General features: G+C 55.3%; 1 protein-coding gene across 2 annotated transcripts; it reads left to right on the top strand.

The window, feature by feature from the left end:
• Positions 1–3,731: 3,731 nt before the first annotated feature.
• Positions 3,732–15,481, top strand: ZDHHC12 (zDHHC palmitoyltransferase 12). 2 transcript variants are annotated; one of them, XM_032980740.2, is made up of 6 exons: positions 3,735–4,181; positions 4,615–4,750; positions 5,704–5,831; positions 9,219–9,302; positions 13,239–13,405; positions 14,219–15,481. In XM_032980740.2, exons 2-6 carry the CDS (start codon positions 4,651–4,653, stop codon positions 14,589–14,591), a joined length of 852 nt encoding a protein of 283 aa, XP_032836631.2. In that variant the 5' UTR covers positions 3,735–4,181; positions 4,615–4,650; the 3' UTR covers positions 14,592–15,481. The 2 variants fall into 2 exon arrangements, with proteins under 2 accessions (XP_075912215.1, XP_032836631.2); XM_076056100.1 differs by having other exon boundaries at positions 3,732–4,750; positions 13,242–13,405.
• Positions 15,482–16,748: the final 1,267 nt, after the last annotated feature.

Raw genomic sequence — 16,748 nt, forward strand, 5'->3', positions numbered from 1 at the left:
TGCGGTACCTCGAGAGGGGGGGGGGGGCCGCCAAATGATTCATTTGGAGAATATCAGAGCACGTTTTTTTGGGTTGTTTGACCGCAAGCGTTCTGGTCAGAATTTCACGCGTGATTCCTTGTTAAAGGTTCTCAGTTTGGTGTTTTTCACACCTGATGACGACCGTTTGTGTTACGGTCGAAACGTCGTGAGAATTTTTTTTATTGTTTCACATATATATTTTATTATTTTATTGTTTCCGTTCAACTGTGACTTTACCGAAAGAGCTAAGAATATGAATCGCTGCAGTCACGAAAGCTTTAAATCAAAATTTTAATCTCAGGGGCCGTTCATAAATGACGTCACGCACCTAGAGGGCGGGTGGGGGCGGGGTCAGACAATTGTGACGATGTGTGACGTGGGGGGGGGAGGGGGGGTTTGAGAAGTGTGACGTCACATCAAAATGCGCAACTTTAAATAAATATAGACAACACGTTCTATTTAATTAAATATAAGTTTTCATAAATGTTTTCCCCTACAACATCAGAGTGCAGCGCCACATTAAATACGCACTACAATGACAATAGTTTAAAGCCATTTGAAGAATATTATATATTTTTTTAGTGGGGGGGGCAGAGCTTTGTGACGTCATATTTGAGGTGGGGGGGGTCTGACTTTTTGTGACGCTGTGTGACGAGGGTGAGGGGGTCAAAAATCGTCCAAAATCGCGTGACGTCATTTATGGACGGCCCCTTAACACACCTGAGGGAAAAAACCTATTCTCATCTCTTACTGCAACGTTCATCTGCACACGTTCCGCTGTTCACAAGGGGCTCCATCGCCCTCTAGTGGACGAGACGAGACATGCCGCCTCTGTCTTACCCTGCCCCAGATGTGGGTCTCTATGCGTCTCTGTGTGTCTCTATGGGTCTCTGTGTGTCTCTATGGGTCTCTGTGTGTCTCTATGGGTCTGTGTGTGTCTCTATGGGTCTCTGTGTCTCTATGGGTCTCTGTGTGTCTCTATGGGTCTCTGTGGGTCTATGTGTGTCTCTGTGGGTATATGTGTGTCTCTGTGTGTCTCTATGGGTCTCTGTGTGTCTCTATGGGTCTGTGTGTCTCTATAGGTCTCTGTGGGTCTATGTGTGTCTCTATGGGTCTCTGTGTGTCTCTATGGGTCTCTGTGTGTCTCTATGGGTCTCTGTGTGTCTCAATGGGTCTCTGTGTGTCTCTATGGGTCTCTGTGTGTCTCTATGAGTCTATGTGTGTCTCTATGGGTCTATGTGTGTCTCTATGGGTCTCTGTGTGTCTCTATGGGTCTCTGTGTGTCTCTATGGGTCTATGTGTGTCTCTATGGGTCTCTGTGTCTCTATGGGTCTCTGTGGGTCTATGTGTGTCTCTGTGGGTCTATGTGTGTCTCTGTGTGTCTCTATGGGTCTCTGTGAGTCTCTATGGGTCTCTGTGTGTCTCTATGGGTCTCTGTGTGTCTCTATGGGTCTCTGTGGGTCTATGTGTGTCTCTGTGGGTCTATGTGTGTCTCTGTGTGTCTCTATGGGTCTCTGTGAGTCTCTATGGGTCTCTGTGTGTCTCTATGGGTCTCTGTGTGTCTCTATGGGTCTCTGTATGTCTCTATGGGTCTATGTGTGTCTCTATGGGTCTATGTGTGTTTCTATGTGTCTCTGTGTGTCTCTATGTGTCTCTGTGTGTCTCTATGGGTCTCTGTGTGTCTCTATAGGTCTGTGTGTGTCTCTATGGGTCTCTGTGCGTCTCTATGGGTCTCTGTGTGTCTCTATTGGTCTCTGTGTGTCTCTATGGGTCTCTGTGTGTCTCTATGGGTCTATGTGTGTCTCTATGGGTCTCTGTGTGTCTCTATGGGTCTATGTGTGTCTCTATGGGTCGATGTGTGTCTCTATGGGTCTCTGTGGGTCTCTATGCGTCTCTGTGTCTCTATGGGTCTCTGTGTGTCTCTATGAGTCTATGTGTGCCTCTATGGGTCTGTGTGTCTCTATGGGTCTCTGTGGGTCTATGTGTGTCTCTGTGTGTCTCTATGGGTCTCTGTGTGTCTCTATGGGTCTCTGTGTGTCTCTGTGTGTCTCTATGGGTCTCTGTGTGTCTCTATAGGTCTCTGTGTGTCTCTATGCGTCTATGTGTGTCTCTATGGGTCTGTGTGTCTCTATGGGTCTATGTGTGTCTCTATGCGTCTCTGTGTGTCTCTATGGGTCTCTGTGTGTCTCTATTGGTCTCTGTGTGTCTCCATGGGTCTCTGTGTGTCTATGTGTGTCTCTCTGTGTCTCTGTGTCTATATGTGTCTCTCTGTGTCTTTGTGTATCTCTATGTGTCTCTGTGTGTCTATGTGTGTCTCTATGTGTCTCTATGCGTCTCTGTGTCTCTATGTGTCTCTGTGTGTCTCTGTGTGTCTATGTGTCTCTGTGTGTCTCTCTGTCCCTATGTGTCTCTATGTGTCTCTGTGTATCTCTATGTGTCTCTGTGTGTCTCTGTGTATTTGGCTGCTGCTATAACTTTCCACGCAACGACGATGATGATAATGGTGATGGTGATGACGGTGGTGACAATGATGATGGTGATGACGATGGTGGTGATGATGATAGTGGTGGTGATGGTGATGATGAAAGTGGTGGTGATGGTGATGATAGTGGTGGTGATGGTGATGATGGTGGTGATGACGATGGTGATGATGGTGGTGGTGCTGGTGATGATGGTGGTGCTGGTGATGATGGTGGTGATGATGACGATGGTGATGATGATGGTGGTGATGGTGATGGCCTGCCCAGTTCAAAGACGAGACGATGTCAGACCACGCAGACAATCACGTCACTCACCACCACTACAACAACTACACCACCACTACAACAACAACTACTACACCACCACTACATCAACTACACCACTACAACACCACCACACCACCACTACTACATCAACAATAACACCACCACTACAACAACTACACCACCACTACAACTACACCACCACTACAACAACTACACCACCACTACAACTACACCATCACGCCCACTACACCACCACCACACCACTACTACAACTACAACCACCACCACTACACCTCCACTACAACTACACCATCACGCCCACCACACCACCACCACTACACAACTACTACAACTACACCACCACTACTACAACTACACCACCACTACACCACCACTACAACAACTACATCACCACTACACCACCACCACTAATACAACTACACCACCACTACTACAACTACACCACCACTACAACAACTACACCACCACTACACCACCACCACTACTACAACTACACCACCACCACCACCACTACAACTACACCATCACGCCCACTACACCACCACCACACCACCACCACTACTACAACTACATCACCACCACTACACCTCCACTACAACTACACCATCACGCCCACTACACCACCACCACACCACCATCACCACACCACTACAACTACACCACCACCACTACAACTACACCACCACTACCCCACCACTACAACTAAACCATCACGCCCACCACACCACCACCACTACAACTACACCACCACCACCACTACTACAACTACACCACCACTATAACAACTACATCACCACTACACCACCACCACCACTCCACCACCACCACCACTCCACCACCACCACTACAACTACACCACCACCACCACTACACCTCCACTACAACTACACCATCACCACGCCCACCACACCATCACCACGCCCACCACACCACCATCACCACGCCCACGAGGTTGTTATTTCCCCCACAGGAAGTGATCCTATGGGGAACTGGTGGTGGTGGTGTTAGCGAGCACCTATTACACACACAGACACACACACACATAGACACACACACATAGACACACACACATAGACACACACACATAGACACACACACATAGACACACACACATAGACACACACACACAAAAACAAACAAAGATCCCCCGTATAGCCTGTAACAGACTGTAGGGGCAAGTGCTGTTAGCGAGCACCTATGAAGGCCGGAACGGTACACGAGGGGGTGGGTGGCCAGCACCACGCCCGACCGCCTTTGTCTCCCTAGTGGCAATGTTTACACACCGCACCAGGTACTCATTTGAGGCTGAGTCGACCTAGGGGAGGCCCGGGACCGGTTCAGATAATCGTCACTGGTGTTGGCCGTGAGCGGGAATCGAACCCGGGTCGCCAGGTTCGTAGCGCAGCGCGCTAACCGCTACACTACACACACAGACACACAGACATACACATATAGACACACACGTACACATAGACATACACACATAGACACACACGTAGACACATACACAGACACGTACAGTAGACACACAGACACACGTAGACACATACACACGTACAGTAGACACACACACATAGACAGACACGCACTGTACACACACACAAATACACGCTGACGTACTGTACACTGTAACACAAAGCTCACCCGGACAGTCTACAAAGACAGTGGGGGCAAGTGCAGTGAGCGTGCAACTAGCACGCACTGTACACCACTCATTGCACACAGACACACCGCGCGCACTGTACACACCGCGCACACTGTACACACCGCGCACACTGTACACTGTACACCGGCTGCTCGCTACTAACAGCACTTGCCCCGACAGTCTGTCGAGGCTACACGGGGGACCTTTGCCTGTGTGATGGACCCTGCCCGGGTGTTCAACTGGGGCCTCTTAGTCAGAAGTCTCCACACGTTGCTCACCTGTGCCGTGCTCCTCGTCCTACTCACTCACCACACAGGTGAGAGCACGGGTGGGTGAGTGGTGAGTGTGGGTGAGTGTGGTGAGTGTGGGTGAGTGTGGGTGAGTGTGGTGAGTGTGGTGAGTGTGGTGAGTGGTGAGTGTGGGTGAGTGTGGTGAGTGGTGAGTGTGGGTGAGTGTGGTGAGTGGTGAGTGTGGGTGAGTGTGGTGAGTAGTGAGTGTGGGTGAGTGGTGAGTATGGGTGAGTGTGGTGGGTGTGGTGAGTGTGGGTGAGTGTGGTGAGTGGTGAGTGTGGTGAGTGGTGAGTGTGGTGGGTGTGGTGAGTGTGGTGAGTGGTGAGTGTGGTGAGTGGTGAGTGTGGGTGAGTGTGGGTGAGTGGTGAGTGTGGGTGAGTGGTGAGTGTGGGTGAGTGAGTGGTGAGTGTGGTAAGTGTGGTGGGTGGTGAGTGTGGTGAGTGTGGGTGAGTGGTGAGTGTGGAGAGTGTGGGTGAGTGGTGAGTGTGGGTGAGTGTGGTGGGTGGTGAGTGGTGAGTGTGGTGGGTGTGGTGAGTAGTGTGGTTAGTGGTGAGTGTGGTGAGTGTGTCTGCTTGTGTCTCCACGTGTGTCTCCACGTGTGTGTTTGTGTGTGTCTCCACGTGTGTCTCCACGTGTGTCTCCACGTGTGTGTCTGTGTGTGTCTCCACGTGTCTCCACGTGTTTGTCTCCACGTGTGTCTGTGTGTGTCTGTGTGTGTCTCCACGTGTGTCTGTGTGTGTCTGTGTGTGTCTCCACGTGTGTCTGTGTGTGTCTGTGTGTGTCTGTGTGTGTCTCCACGTGTGTCTGTGTGTGTCTGTGTGTGTCTGTGTGTGTCTCCACGTGTGTCTGTGTGTGTCTGTGTGTGTCTCCACGTGTGTCTGTGTGTGTCTGTGTGTGTCTGTGTGTGTCTCCACGTGTGTCTGTGTGTGTCTGTGTGTGTCTCCACGTGTGTCCGCGTGTGTCCCCACCTCTGCCACAGACCTAACCCGCCACTACACCCGCGGGGAGTTCTCCACCACTCTGGGGTTCTCCTCCCTGGCCGCTGCCTCCCTCGCACTCTACCTCCGGGTGTCCCTCATGGACCCCGGATTCGTCCCTCTCGACGCGGTGAGGACACACACACACAGTCACACACACACACAGTCACACACAGACACACACACAGACACACACACAGACACACACACACAGACACACACACAGTCACACACACAGTCACACACAGATACACACACACAGTCACACACAGATACACACACACAGTCATACACAGACACACACACAGACACACACACAGTCACACAGACACACACATACAACAACAACAACAACCGCCATTCGCCACTAAGTGGCGGTGACGTCACCACGACGCTTGTGCCAGGCCATGTGCACCCTGAGGCCACGTGAAGTGTCGAACACCCGCTGGCAGGAGGTCACGAGGCAGACCCAGGTGCCACGGGTCGACTGACTGAGATGACTGGCTGGTGCACCACCTGTGCCCCCTACTGTGCCAACCTGCTGTACTTTAGCCACCCGGCGCTCCGCTCGTTGTTCTGAGCGTCGCTCCTCCGCCCTCCGTTGTTGTTGGAGGGCGACTGCCTCCAACTGCCCAGTAGCATCCTTCACGAGCCTCCTCCACAGAGGCCGATCTTGACACCGCTGGTACCAGTCATCGGCAAGTCCACTCAGCTCCACGTCCTCCTGTACCACATCACTCCATCTCTTCTCTAGCCCGTGCCGCGCCCGCTTAGCCCCCTCAATCCGGCCAAACAAAAGCTGTTTCGGCATGCGGTGGCTGGGCATGCGGGCTACATGACCCAGCCATCACAGCCTTGCCCGCCGGAGGAGCTCACCGATGGGACCCTGCCCAGATCTTTCAAGGATTTGTGAGCTCTTCACACAATCCAGTCTGGTTAAACCCAGGATGGATCGTAGGCAGGCCAGCCTAAATGTTTCTAACCGGCGAAGATGTTCCATTAGGGGGGTCCACGTTTCGCAAGCGTAGAGAAGGGAGGGAATGACCGTGGCCGAGAAGACCTGAAGCTTAGTGCGGAGCGACAGACCAGGTAGCTTCCACACAGCGTTACGCAACCGATGAAAAGATGTTGCCGCTCGACTGATTCGGGTTGAGACCTCTGCTGTTAAACTGGAGCCAGCCACATACATACACACACAGACACACACACACAGACACACACAGTCACACACAGACATACACAGTCACACACAGACACACACACACAGACACACACACAGTCACACACACACAGACACACACAGACACACACACACAGTCACACACAGACACAGACACACACAGTCACGCACACAGACACACACACAGACAACAACTGCCATTCGCCACTAAGTGGCGGTGACATCACCACGACGCTTGTGCCAGGCTATGTGCACCCTGAGGCCACGTGAAGTGTCGAACGCCCGCTGGCAGGAGGTCACGGGCAGACCCAGGTGCCACGGGTCGACTGACTGAGATTACTGGCTGATGCACCACCTGTGCCTCCTACTGTGGCAACCTGCTGTGCTTTAGCCACCCGGCGCTCCGCTCGTTGTTGTGAGCGTCGCTCCTCCGCCCTCCGTTGTTGTTGGAGGAGGAGGGCGACTGCCTCCAACTGCCCAGTAGCGTCCTTCACGAGCCTCCTCCACAGAGGCCGATCTTGACACCGCTGGTACCAGTCATCGGCAAGTCCACTCAGCTCCACGTCCTCCTGTACCACATCACACCATCTCTTCTCTAGCCCGTACCGCGCCCGCTTAGCCCCCTCAATCCGGCCGAACAAAAGCTGTTTCGGCATGCGGTGGCTGGGCATGCGGGCTACATGACCCATCCAATGCAGCCTTGCCTGCCGGAGGAGCTCACCGATGGGACCCTGCCCAGATCTTTCAAGGATTTGTGAGCTCCTCACACAATCCAGTCTGGTTAAACCCAGGATGGATGGAAGGCAGGCCAGCCTAAATGTTTCTAACCGGCGAAGATGTTCCATTAGGGGGGTCCACGTTTCGCAAGCGTAGAGAAGGGAGGGAATGACCGTGGCCGAGAAGACCTGAAGCTTAGTGCGGAGCGACAGACCAGGTAGCTTCCACACAGCGTTACGCAACTGATGAAAATATATTGCCGCTCGACTGATTCGGAGTGAGACCTCTGCTGTTAAACTGGAGCCGGTCATAAGCACACTGCCCAGGTATGGGAAACTCTCCACTTGCTCCACAACTGCCCCATCACCGATTGGGAGTTGTGGGGGTGTAGTGTCCGATGGTACAAAATACCCAGGCAGGTGCTTAGTTTTGATGGGGCTGATGGTAAGGCCCCACCTCTTAGTGGCACGCTCCAGTCTCAGCAGCAGCGTCTCCAACTCCTCCTCTGACTGAGCAGCTATTACCAAATAATCAGCATACATAACGTGGTTGAGCAATAGGGAGCCATCCCTTGACCGCACCCGGGCATCGATCAGCCTCCCATTATATCTGTACCATATGGAGATTCCCCCGGTACAGCTATTGAAGGCTTCACGAACTACGTGGTCAAAATAGATGTTAAATAATGTGGGAGCCAGAGGACATCCCTGTCGCACCCCAAGGTGTACAGGGAATGGATCTGACTCCCGACCACGTAGTTTTACCCGGGCCCGCTCACCATCATGAAGGTCCTTAATGATCGTGAGCAGAGGGTCAGGTACTCCAAAAGCACGAAGAACAACCCAGAGCCCAGGCCTACTGATGGTATCATAGGCCTTGACCAGGTCAATAAAGCAGAGATGTAGGTCTTGTTGGAATTCCCTACACCTCTGCTGTAGCAGACGGACAGAAAATATGGCATCTGTGCAGGACCGCCCTTTCCTGAAACCGCATTGGGGCTCCGCAAGCCTCTCCTCAGCGTGCCTGGCAAGGCGATGTTGAATAATCCTTGCCAGGACGTTTCCCGGCACACTGAGGAGTGAGATGCCCCTGTAGTTATTACAGTCTGTGCGGTCCCCCTTCTTAAAAGGGGGACCACCAGGGCATCCTTCTAATCCTGCGGAACCCGTCCAGTGGTCCAGACTGTTGTTATGATGTCATATAGGGCAGCCTGTGCACAAACGCCACCCTCCCTCAGCATTTCGCTTGGGAGATCATCTCAGACACACACACACACAGAGACACACACACACAGAGACACACACACACACAGTCACACACACAGATACACACACACATACACACACCACCCCCTCTGTGTGTGCCACAGTGCCGGTAGCCTTCATAGGGCGCTGCTGCTACTCGCTAACAGCACTTGCCCCTACAGCCTGTTAGAGGCTACACGGGGGATCTTTGTCTGTGTCTGTGTGTGTGGTGCTAGCTAACAACACTTGCCCCTACAGCCTGTTAGAGGCTACACGGGGAATCTTTGTCTGTGTCTGTGTGTGAGGTACTCGCTAACAGCACTTGCCCCTACAGTCTGTTAGAGGCTACACGGGGGATCTTTGTATTTGTACACAGGTGGAAGAGCAGGAGATGGGCGACGTGGAGAGGATGAGGAAGAAGAGGTGGAAGAGGCGTCTGTGTGGATACTGCGAGGTGGAGGTGACGACTCTGCCGTTGAACACCCCTCAAGGCGTGGGGAGGATGTTGGCCGCTGACATAGATTGTCCACGTGGTGGTGGTGATTGCCCACGTGGTAGTGGTGGTGGTGATTGTCCACGTGGTGGTGATTGTCCACGTGGTGGTGATTGTCCACGTGGTGGTGGTGGTGATTGTCCACGTGGTGGTGGTGATTGCCCACGTGGTAGTGGTGGTGGTGATTCTCCACGTGGTGGTGGTGATTGTCCACGTGGTGGTGGTGGTGATTGTCCACGTGGTGGTGGTGGTGGTGATTGTCCACGTGGTGGTGGTGGTGATTGTCCACGTGGTAGTGGTGGTGATTGTCCACGTGGTGGTGGTGATTGTCCACGTGGTGGTGGTGGTGATTGTCCACGTGGTGGTGGTGGTGGTGGTGATTGTCCACGTGGTAGTGATTGTCCACGTGGTGGTGATTGTCCACGTGGTGGTGGTGGTGATTGTCCACGTGGTGGTGGTGATTGCCCACGTGGTAGTGGTGGTGGTGATTGTCCACGTGGTGGTGATTGTCCACGTGGTGGTGATTGTCCACGTGGTGGTGGTGGTGATTGTCCACGTGGTGGTGGTGATTGCCCACGTGGTAGTGGTGATTGTCCACGTGGTGGTGGTGATTCTCCACGTGGTGGTGGTGATTCTCCACGTGGTGGTGGTGGTGATTGTCCACGTGGTAGTGGTGGTGGTGATTGTCCACGTGGTGGTGGTGGTGGTGATTGTCCACGTGGTGGTGATTGTCCACGTGGTGGTGGTGATTGTCCACGTGGTGGTGGTGATTGCCCACGTGGTAGTGGTGGTGGTGATTGTCCACGTGGTGGTGATTGTCCACGTGGTGGTGATTGTCCACGTGGTGGTGGTGGTGATTGTCCACGTGGTGGTGGTGATTGCCCACGTGGTAGTGGTGGTGGTGATTCTCCACGTGGTGGTGGTGATTGTCCACGTGGTGGTGGTGGTGGTGATTGTCCACGTGGTGGTGGTGGTGATTGTCCACGTGGTGGTGGTGGTGGTGATTGTCCACGTGGTGGTGGTGGTGATTGTCCACGTGGTAGTGGTGGTGATTGTCCACGTGGTGGTGGTGATTGTCCACGTGGTGGTGGTGGTGGTGATTGTCCACGTGGTGGTGGTGGTGGTGATTGTCCACGTGGTAGTGATTGTCCACGTGGTGGTGATTGTCCACGTGGTGGTGGTGGTGATTGTCCACGTGGTGGTGGTGATTGCCCACGTGGTAGTGGTGGTGGTGATTGTCCACGTGGTGGTGATTGTCCACGTGGTGGTGATTGTCCACGTGGTGGTGGTGGTGATTGTCCACGTGGTGGTGGTGATTGCCCACGTGGTAGTGGTGATTGTCCACGTGGTGGTGGTGATTCTCCACGTGGTGGTGGTGATTCTCCACGTGGTGGTGGTGGTGATTGTCCACGTGGTAGTGGTGGTGGTGATTGTCCACGTGGTGGTGGTGGTGGTGATTGTCCACGTGGTGGTGATTGTCCACGTGGTGGTGGTGATTGTCCACGTGGTGGTGGTGATTGCCCACGTGGTAGTGGTGGTGGTGATTGTCCACGTGGTGGTGATTGTCCACGTGGTGGTGATTGTCCACGTGGTGGTGGTGGTGATTGTCCACGTGGTGGTGGTGATTGCCCACGTGGTAGTGGTGGTGGTGATTCTCCACGTGGTGGTGGTGATTGTCCACGTGGTGGTGGTGGTGGTGATTGTCCACGTGGTGGTGGTGGTGATTGTCCACGTGGTGGTGGTGGTGGTGATTGTCCACGTGGTGGTGGTGGTGATTGTCCACGTGGTAGTGGTGGTGATTGTCCACGTGGTGGTGGTGATTGTCCACGTGGTGGTGGTGGTGGTGATTGTCCACGTGGTGGTGGTGGTGGTGGTGATTGTCCACGTGGTAGTGATTGTCCACGTGGTGGTGATTGTCCACGTGGTGGTGGTGATTCTCCACGTGGTGGTGGTGGTGATTGTCCACGTGGTAGTGGTGGTGGTGATTGTCCACGTGGTGGTGGTGGTGGTGATTGTCCACGTGGTGGTGATTGTCCACGTGGTGGTGGTGATTGTCCACGTGGTGGTGGTGATTGCCCACGTGGTAGTGGTGGTGGTGATTGTCCACGTGGTGGTGATTGTCCACGTGGTGGTGATTGTCCACGTGGTGGTGGTGGTGATTGTCCACGTGGTGGTGGTGATTGCCCACGTGGTAGTGGTGGTGGTGATTCTCCACGTGGTGGTGGTGATTGTCCACGTGGTGGTGGTGGTGATTGTCCACGTGGTGGTGGTGGTGATTGTCCACGTGGTGGTGGTGGTGATTGTCCACGTGGTGGTGGTGGTGATTGTCCACGTGGTAGTGGTGGTGATTGTCCACGTGGTGGTGGTGATTGTCCACGTGGTGGTGGTGGTGGTGATTGTCCACGTGGTGGTGGTGGTGGTGGTGATTGTCCACGTGGTAGTGATTGTCCACGTGGTGGTGATTGTCCACGTGGTGGTGGTGGTGATTGTCCACGTGGTGGTGGTGATTGCCCACGTGGTAGTGGTGGTGGTGATTGTCCACGTGGTGGTGATTGTCCACGTGGTGGTGATTGTCCACGTGGTGGTGGTGGTGATTGTCCACGTGGTGGTGGTGATTGCCCACGTGGTAGTGGTGATTGTCCACGTGGTGGTGGTGATTCTCCACGTGGTGGTGGTGATTCTCCACGTGGTGGTGGTGGTGATTGTCCACGTGGTAGTGGTGGTGGTGATTGTCCACGTGGTGGTGGTGGTGGTGATTGTCCACGTGGTGGTGGTGGTGATTGTCCACGTGGTGGTGGTGATTGTCCACGTGGTGGTGGTGGTGATTGTCCACGTGGTGGTGGTGATTGTCCACGTGGTGGTGGTGGTGGTGGTGATTGCCCACGTGGTGGTGGTGATTGTCCACGTGGTGGTGATTGTGCACGTGGTGGTGGTGATTGCCCACGTGGTGGTGGTGGTGGTGATTGTCCACGTGTTGGTGGTGGTGATTGCCCACGTGGTGGTGGTGGTGGTGATTGTCCACGTGGTGGTGGTGGTGATTGTCCACGTGGTGGTGGTGATTGTCCACGTGGTGGTGGTGATTACCCACGTGGTGGTGGTGGTGATTGTCCACGTGGTGGTGGTGATTGTCCACGTGGTGGTGGTGATTGTCCACGTGGTGGTGATTACCCACGTGGTGGTGGTGGTGATTGTCCACGTGGTGGTGGTGATTGTGCACGTGGTGGTGGTGATTGTCCACGTGGTGGTGGTGATTGTCCACGTGGTGGTGGTGGTGATTACCCACGTGGTGGTGGTGGTGATTGTCCACGTGGTGGTGGTGGTGGTGATTGTCCACGTGGTGGTGGTGATTGTCCACGTGGTGGTGGTGGTGGTGATTGCCCACGTGGTGGTGGTGTTGATGATGATGATGGTGACAAGACGCTTGCTCGAGCGGCTGTTATTTGCGATGGCCGGGTCAGGGCTGTGCCGAGCGCTACGCTGCACCACCAACCCCGGCGACCCGAGTTCGAATCCCGCTCACGGCCACCGCCACGACCACCACCGCCGCCACCACCGCCACCGCCCAGTGACGGCGATTATCTGAAGCGGTCCCTGTGCCTCCTCCCCTAGGTCGACTCGGCCTCAAATGAGTCGCCCGGTGCCGCGTGTGTTAGTTAGCATCGCCGCTCGGGGTCCCGGCCACACCACCCCGCTCTGTGTGTGCCACAGTTGCCGGTAGCCTTCGTAGCCGCTTACTGACAGCACTTGCCCCGACGGTCTGTCGGAGGCTACACGGGGGGGGGGGGGGGGGGACCTTTGTCTTTGGTGTCCGCAGCAACTGGTGCTGGCACTCGGCAGCTTGTGGGTTTGCCGGTTTCTGGACGAGGTTCGTAAAGCGTTAACGGGACAGCCGCTGTCCCACAGAAGCCGCTGCGAGCCAAGCACTGCCGGGAGTGCCGGCGCTGCGTCCGGTGCTTCGACCACCACTGCCCCTGGGTGGGGAACTGCGTGGGGGAGCTGAACCTGGGCCCCTTCCTGGGCTTCCTCACCACGCAGCTCGCCGGCCTCCTCTGGGCCTTCGTGCTGGCAAGGTTGGGGCACGTGGCGGCGGCGGTGTAGTCACCACCACCATCGCTGTCACCACCACCATCATCACCACCACCACCACCACTATCATCACCACCACCGTCACTATCATCACTACCCCCACCACTATCATCACCACCACCACCACCACCACTGTCACCACCATCACCACCACCACTATCATCACCACCACCACCACTATCATCACCACCGCCGTCACTGTCACCACCACCAGCATCACCACCACCACCACCACTATCATCACCACCACCACCACTGTCACCACCATCACCACCACCACCACCACTATCATCACCACCACCACTATCATCACCACCACCACTATCATCACCACCACCGTCACTATCATCACCACCACCGTCACTATCATCACCACCACCGTCACTGTCACCACCACCAGCATCACCACAACCATCGCCACCACCACTACCCCCACCACTATCATCACCACCACCACCACTATCATCACCACCACCACCACCATCATCATCACCACCACCACCATCATCACCACCACCACTAACATCACCACTACCACAACCACCGTCGTCGTCACCACTACCGTCTTCACCGTCACCACCATCGTTATCACCCCCCCACCGTCACCACCACCACCGTCACCACCACCGTCACCACCACCACCACCATCACCACCGCCACCACCACCATCATTATCACCACCATCACCACCACCACCACCGTCACCACCACCGTCACCACCGTCACCACCACCACCACTGTCACCACCACCACAACCACCACCACGCTCACCACCCCCCTTCGCCCCCCCCCCCCAGGTCCGCCGTGGTCTCCGTGCCCGGCTGGCTCCCGTGGCTCTCGGCCAACGCGGCGCCGTTGGCGGTGGCGCTGCTGACGGGCGCCGCCGCCCCGGCGGTGGCGCTGCTGCTGGGCTGCCACGCGGTCCTCGCCGCCGCCGGCCTCACCACCCGGGAGTTCGTGGCGCGCGAGCGCATCGGCTACCTGCGGCCGCCGCCGGCGGACGCGGCCGCCGAAGCCGCCGAAGCCGCCAACCCCTTCGACCGCGGCTGCGCTCGCAACCTGTCGGAGCTGCTGTGCCGCCGGGGCTGGGGGGCGGCGGCGCCGGTCGACTGGGAGGAGCGGCTGCCGGCGGGGGGTGGGGACGGCGAGCCGGAGCTCGGCGCGGTGTAGTCACGTGGTGGTGGTGGTGGTGGCGGTGGGGGTGGTGACGGTGACGGTGGTGGTGGTGATGGTGGTGGTGACGGTGGTGGTGGTGGTGGTGACGGTGACGGTGGTGGTGGTGGTGGTGGTGGTGACGGTGACGGTGGTGGTGGTGGTGGTGGTGGTGACGGTGACGGTGGTGGTGGTGGTGGTGACGGTGGTGGCGGTGGTGACGGTGACGGTGGTGGTGGTGGTGATAATGATGGTGGTGGCGGTGGTGGTGGTGGTGGTGGTGGTGGCGGTGGTGGTGGTGGTGGTGGTGGCGGTGACGGTGGTGGTGGTGGTGGCAGCTGGCGATGGCTGCAGTGGTGGTAGTCGATGGCGGTGACGTTGGTGGCAGTGGTACTGGCGGCGGCGGCAGCGGTGACGGTCATGATGGTAGCGATGGCGGTGATGGTGGTGATGGCGGTGATGGCGATGTTGGCAGGCGGTAGCGATGGCGGTGATGGCGGTGATGGCGGTGATGGCGATGTTGGCAGGCGGTAGCGATGGCGGTGATGGCAGTGATGGCGGTGATGGCAGGCGACGACGTTGGTGGCGACGTTGGTGGCAGGCGGTAGCGATGGCGGCGATGGCAGCGATGTTGGCAGGCGGCGACGGCGTGCGGAGGACGCAACAAGAACCTTGCAGGGCTGCGCCTTTGCCCGGCTATATTCCACACCGCAGTTGGCAGCGCCGGCGAGGCCTCTGGATTTCGGTGACAGCCACGGCCGGGGCAAGAGTCTTCAGATGCGTCGAGAGACGAGTGGAGTGGTGGTTTGTGTTTGACCAATTGACCTCGAGTCGAATGCGTGTGTAGATTTTGCAGGGGTATGAATAAATGTTTTGATTTAATTAAATTAAATGCAAAGTGTATTATACGCCCTTTCCTGTACCGCCCTCCTACGTGAAGGGAGTGAGATTGAACAGATGGAGATTAGTCCACACACACGGCTAGAAGGGAGTGAGATGGAACAGATGGAGATTAGTCCACACACGGGTAGAAGGGAGTGAGATGGAACAGATGGAGATTAGTCCACACACGTGGTAGAAGGGAGTGAGATGGAACAGATGGAGATTAGTCCACACATGGTGTAGAAGGGAGTGAGATGGAACAGATGGAGATTAGTCCACACACACGGGTAGAAGGGAGTGAGATGGAACAGATGGAAATTAGTCCACACATGGTGTAGAAGGGAGTGAGATGGAACAGATGGAGATTAGTCCACACACGGGTAGAAGGGAGTGAGATGGAACAGATGGAGATTAGTCCACCCACGGTGTAGAAGGGAGTGAGATGGAACAGATGGAGATTAGTCCACACACGGCTAGAAGGGAGTGAGATGGAACAGATGGAGATTAGTCCACACACGTGGTAGAAGGGAGTGAGATGGAACAGATGGAGATTAGTCCACCCACGGGTAGAAGGGAGTGAGATGGAACAGATGGAGATTAGTCCACACACGGTGTAGAAGGGAGTGAGATGGAACAGATGGAGATTAGTCCACACACGGTGTAGAAGGGAGTGAGATGGAACAGATGGAGATTAGTCCACACACGGTGTAGAAGGGAGTGAGATGGAACAGATGGAGATTAGTCCACCCACGGTGTAGAAGGGAGTGAGATGGAACAGATGGAGATTAGTCCACATGGTGTAGAAGGGAGTGAGATGGAACAGATGTAGATTAGTCCACACACAGTGTAGAAGGGAGTGAGATGGAACAGATGGAGATTAGTCCACACACGGTGTAGAAGGGAGTGAGATGGAACAGATGGAGATTAGTCCACACGGTGTAGAAGGGAGAGAGATGGAACAGATGGAGATTAGTCCACACGCACGGTGTAGAAGGGAGTGAGATGGAACAGATGGAGATTAGTCCACACGGTGTAGAAGGGAGTGAGATGGAACAGATGGAGATTAGTCCACCCACGGGTAGAAGGGAGTGAGATGGAACAGATGGAGATTAGTCCACCCACGTGGTAGAAGGGAGTGAGATGGGACAGATTGAGATTAGTCCACACACGTTGTAGAAGGGAGATGGAACAGATGGAGATTAGTCCACACACGGGTAGAAGGGAGTGAGATGGAACAGATGGAGATTAGTCCACACACGGGTAGAAGGGAATGAGATGGAACAGATGGAGATT

The sequence above is a fragment of the Petromyzon marinus genome, chromosome 74 (genome assembly GCF_048934315.1).
Source record: "Petromyzon marinus isolate PM22_M1 ecotype Great Lakes invasive population chromosome 74, UKy_Petmar_22M1.pri1.0, whole genome shotgun sequence".
In the NCBI taxonomy this organism is placed as follows: domain Eukaryota; kingdom Metazoa; phylum Chordata; class Hyperoartia; order Petromyzontiformes; family Petromyzontidae; genus Petromyzon; species Petromyzon marinus.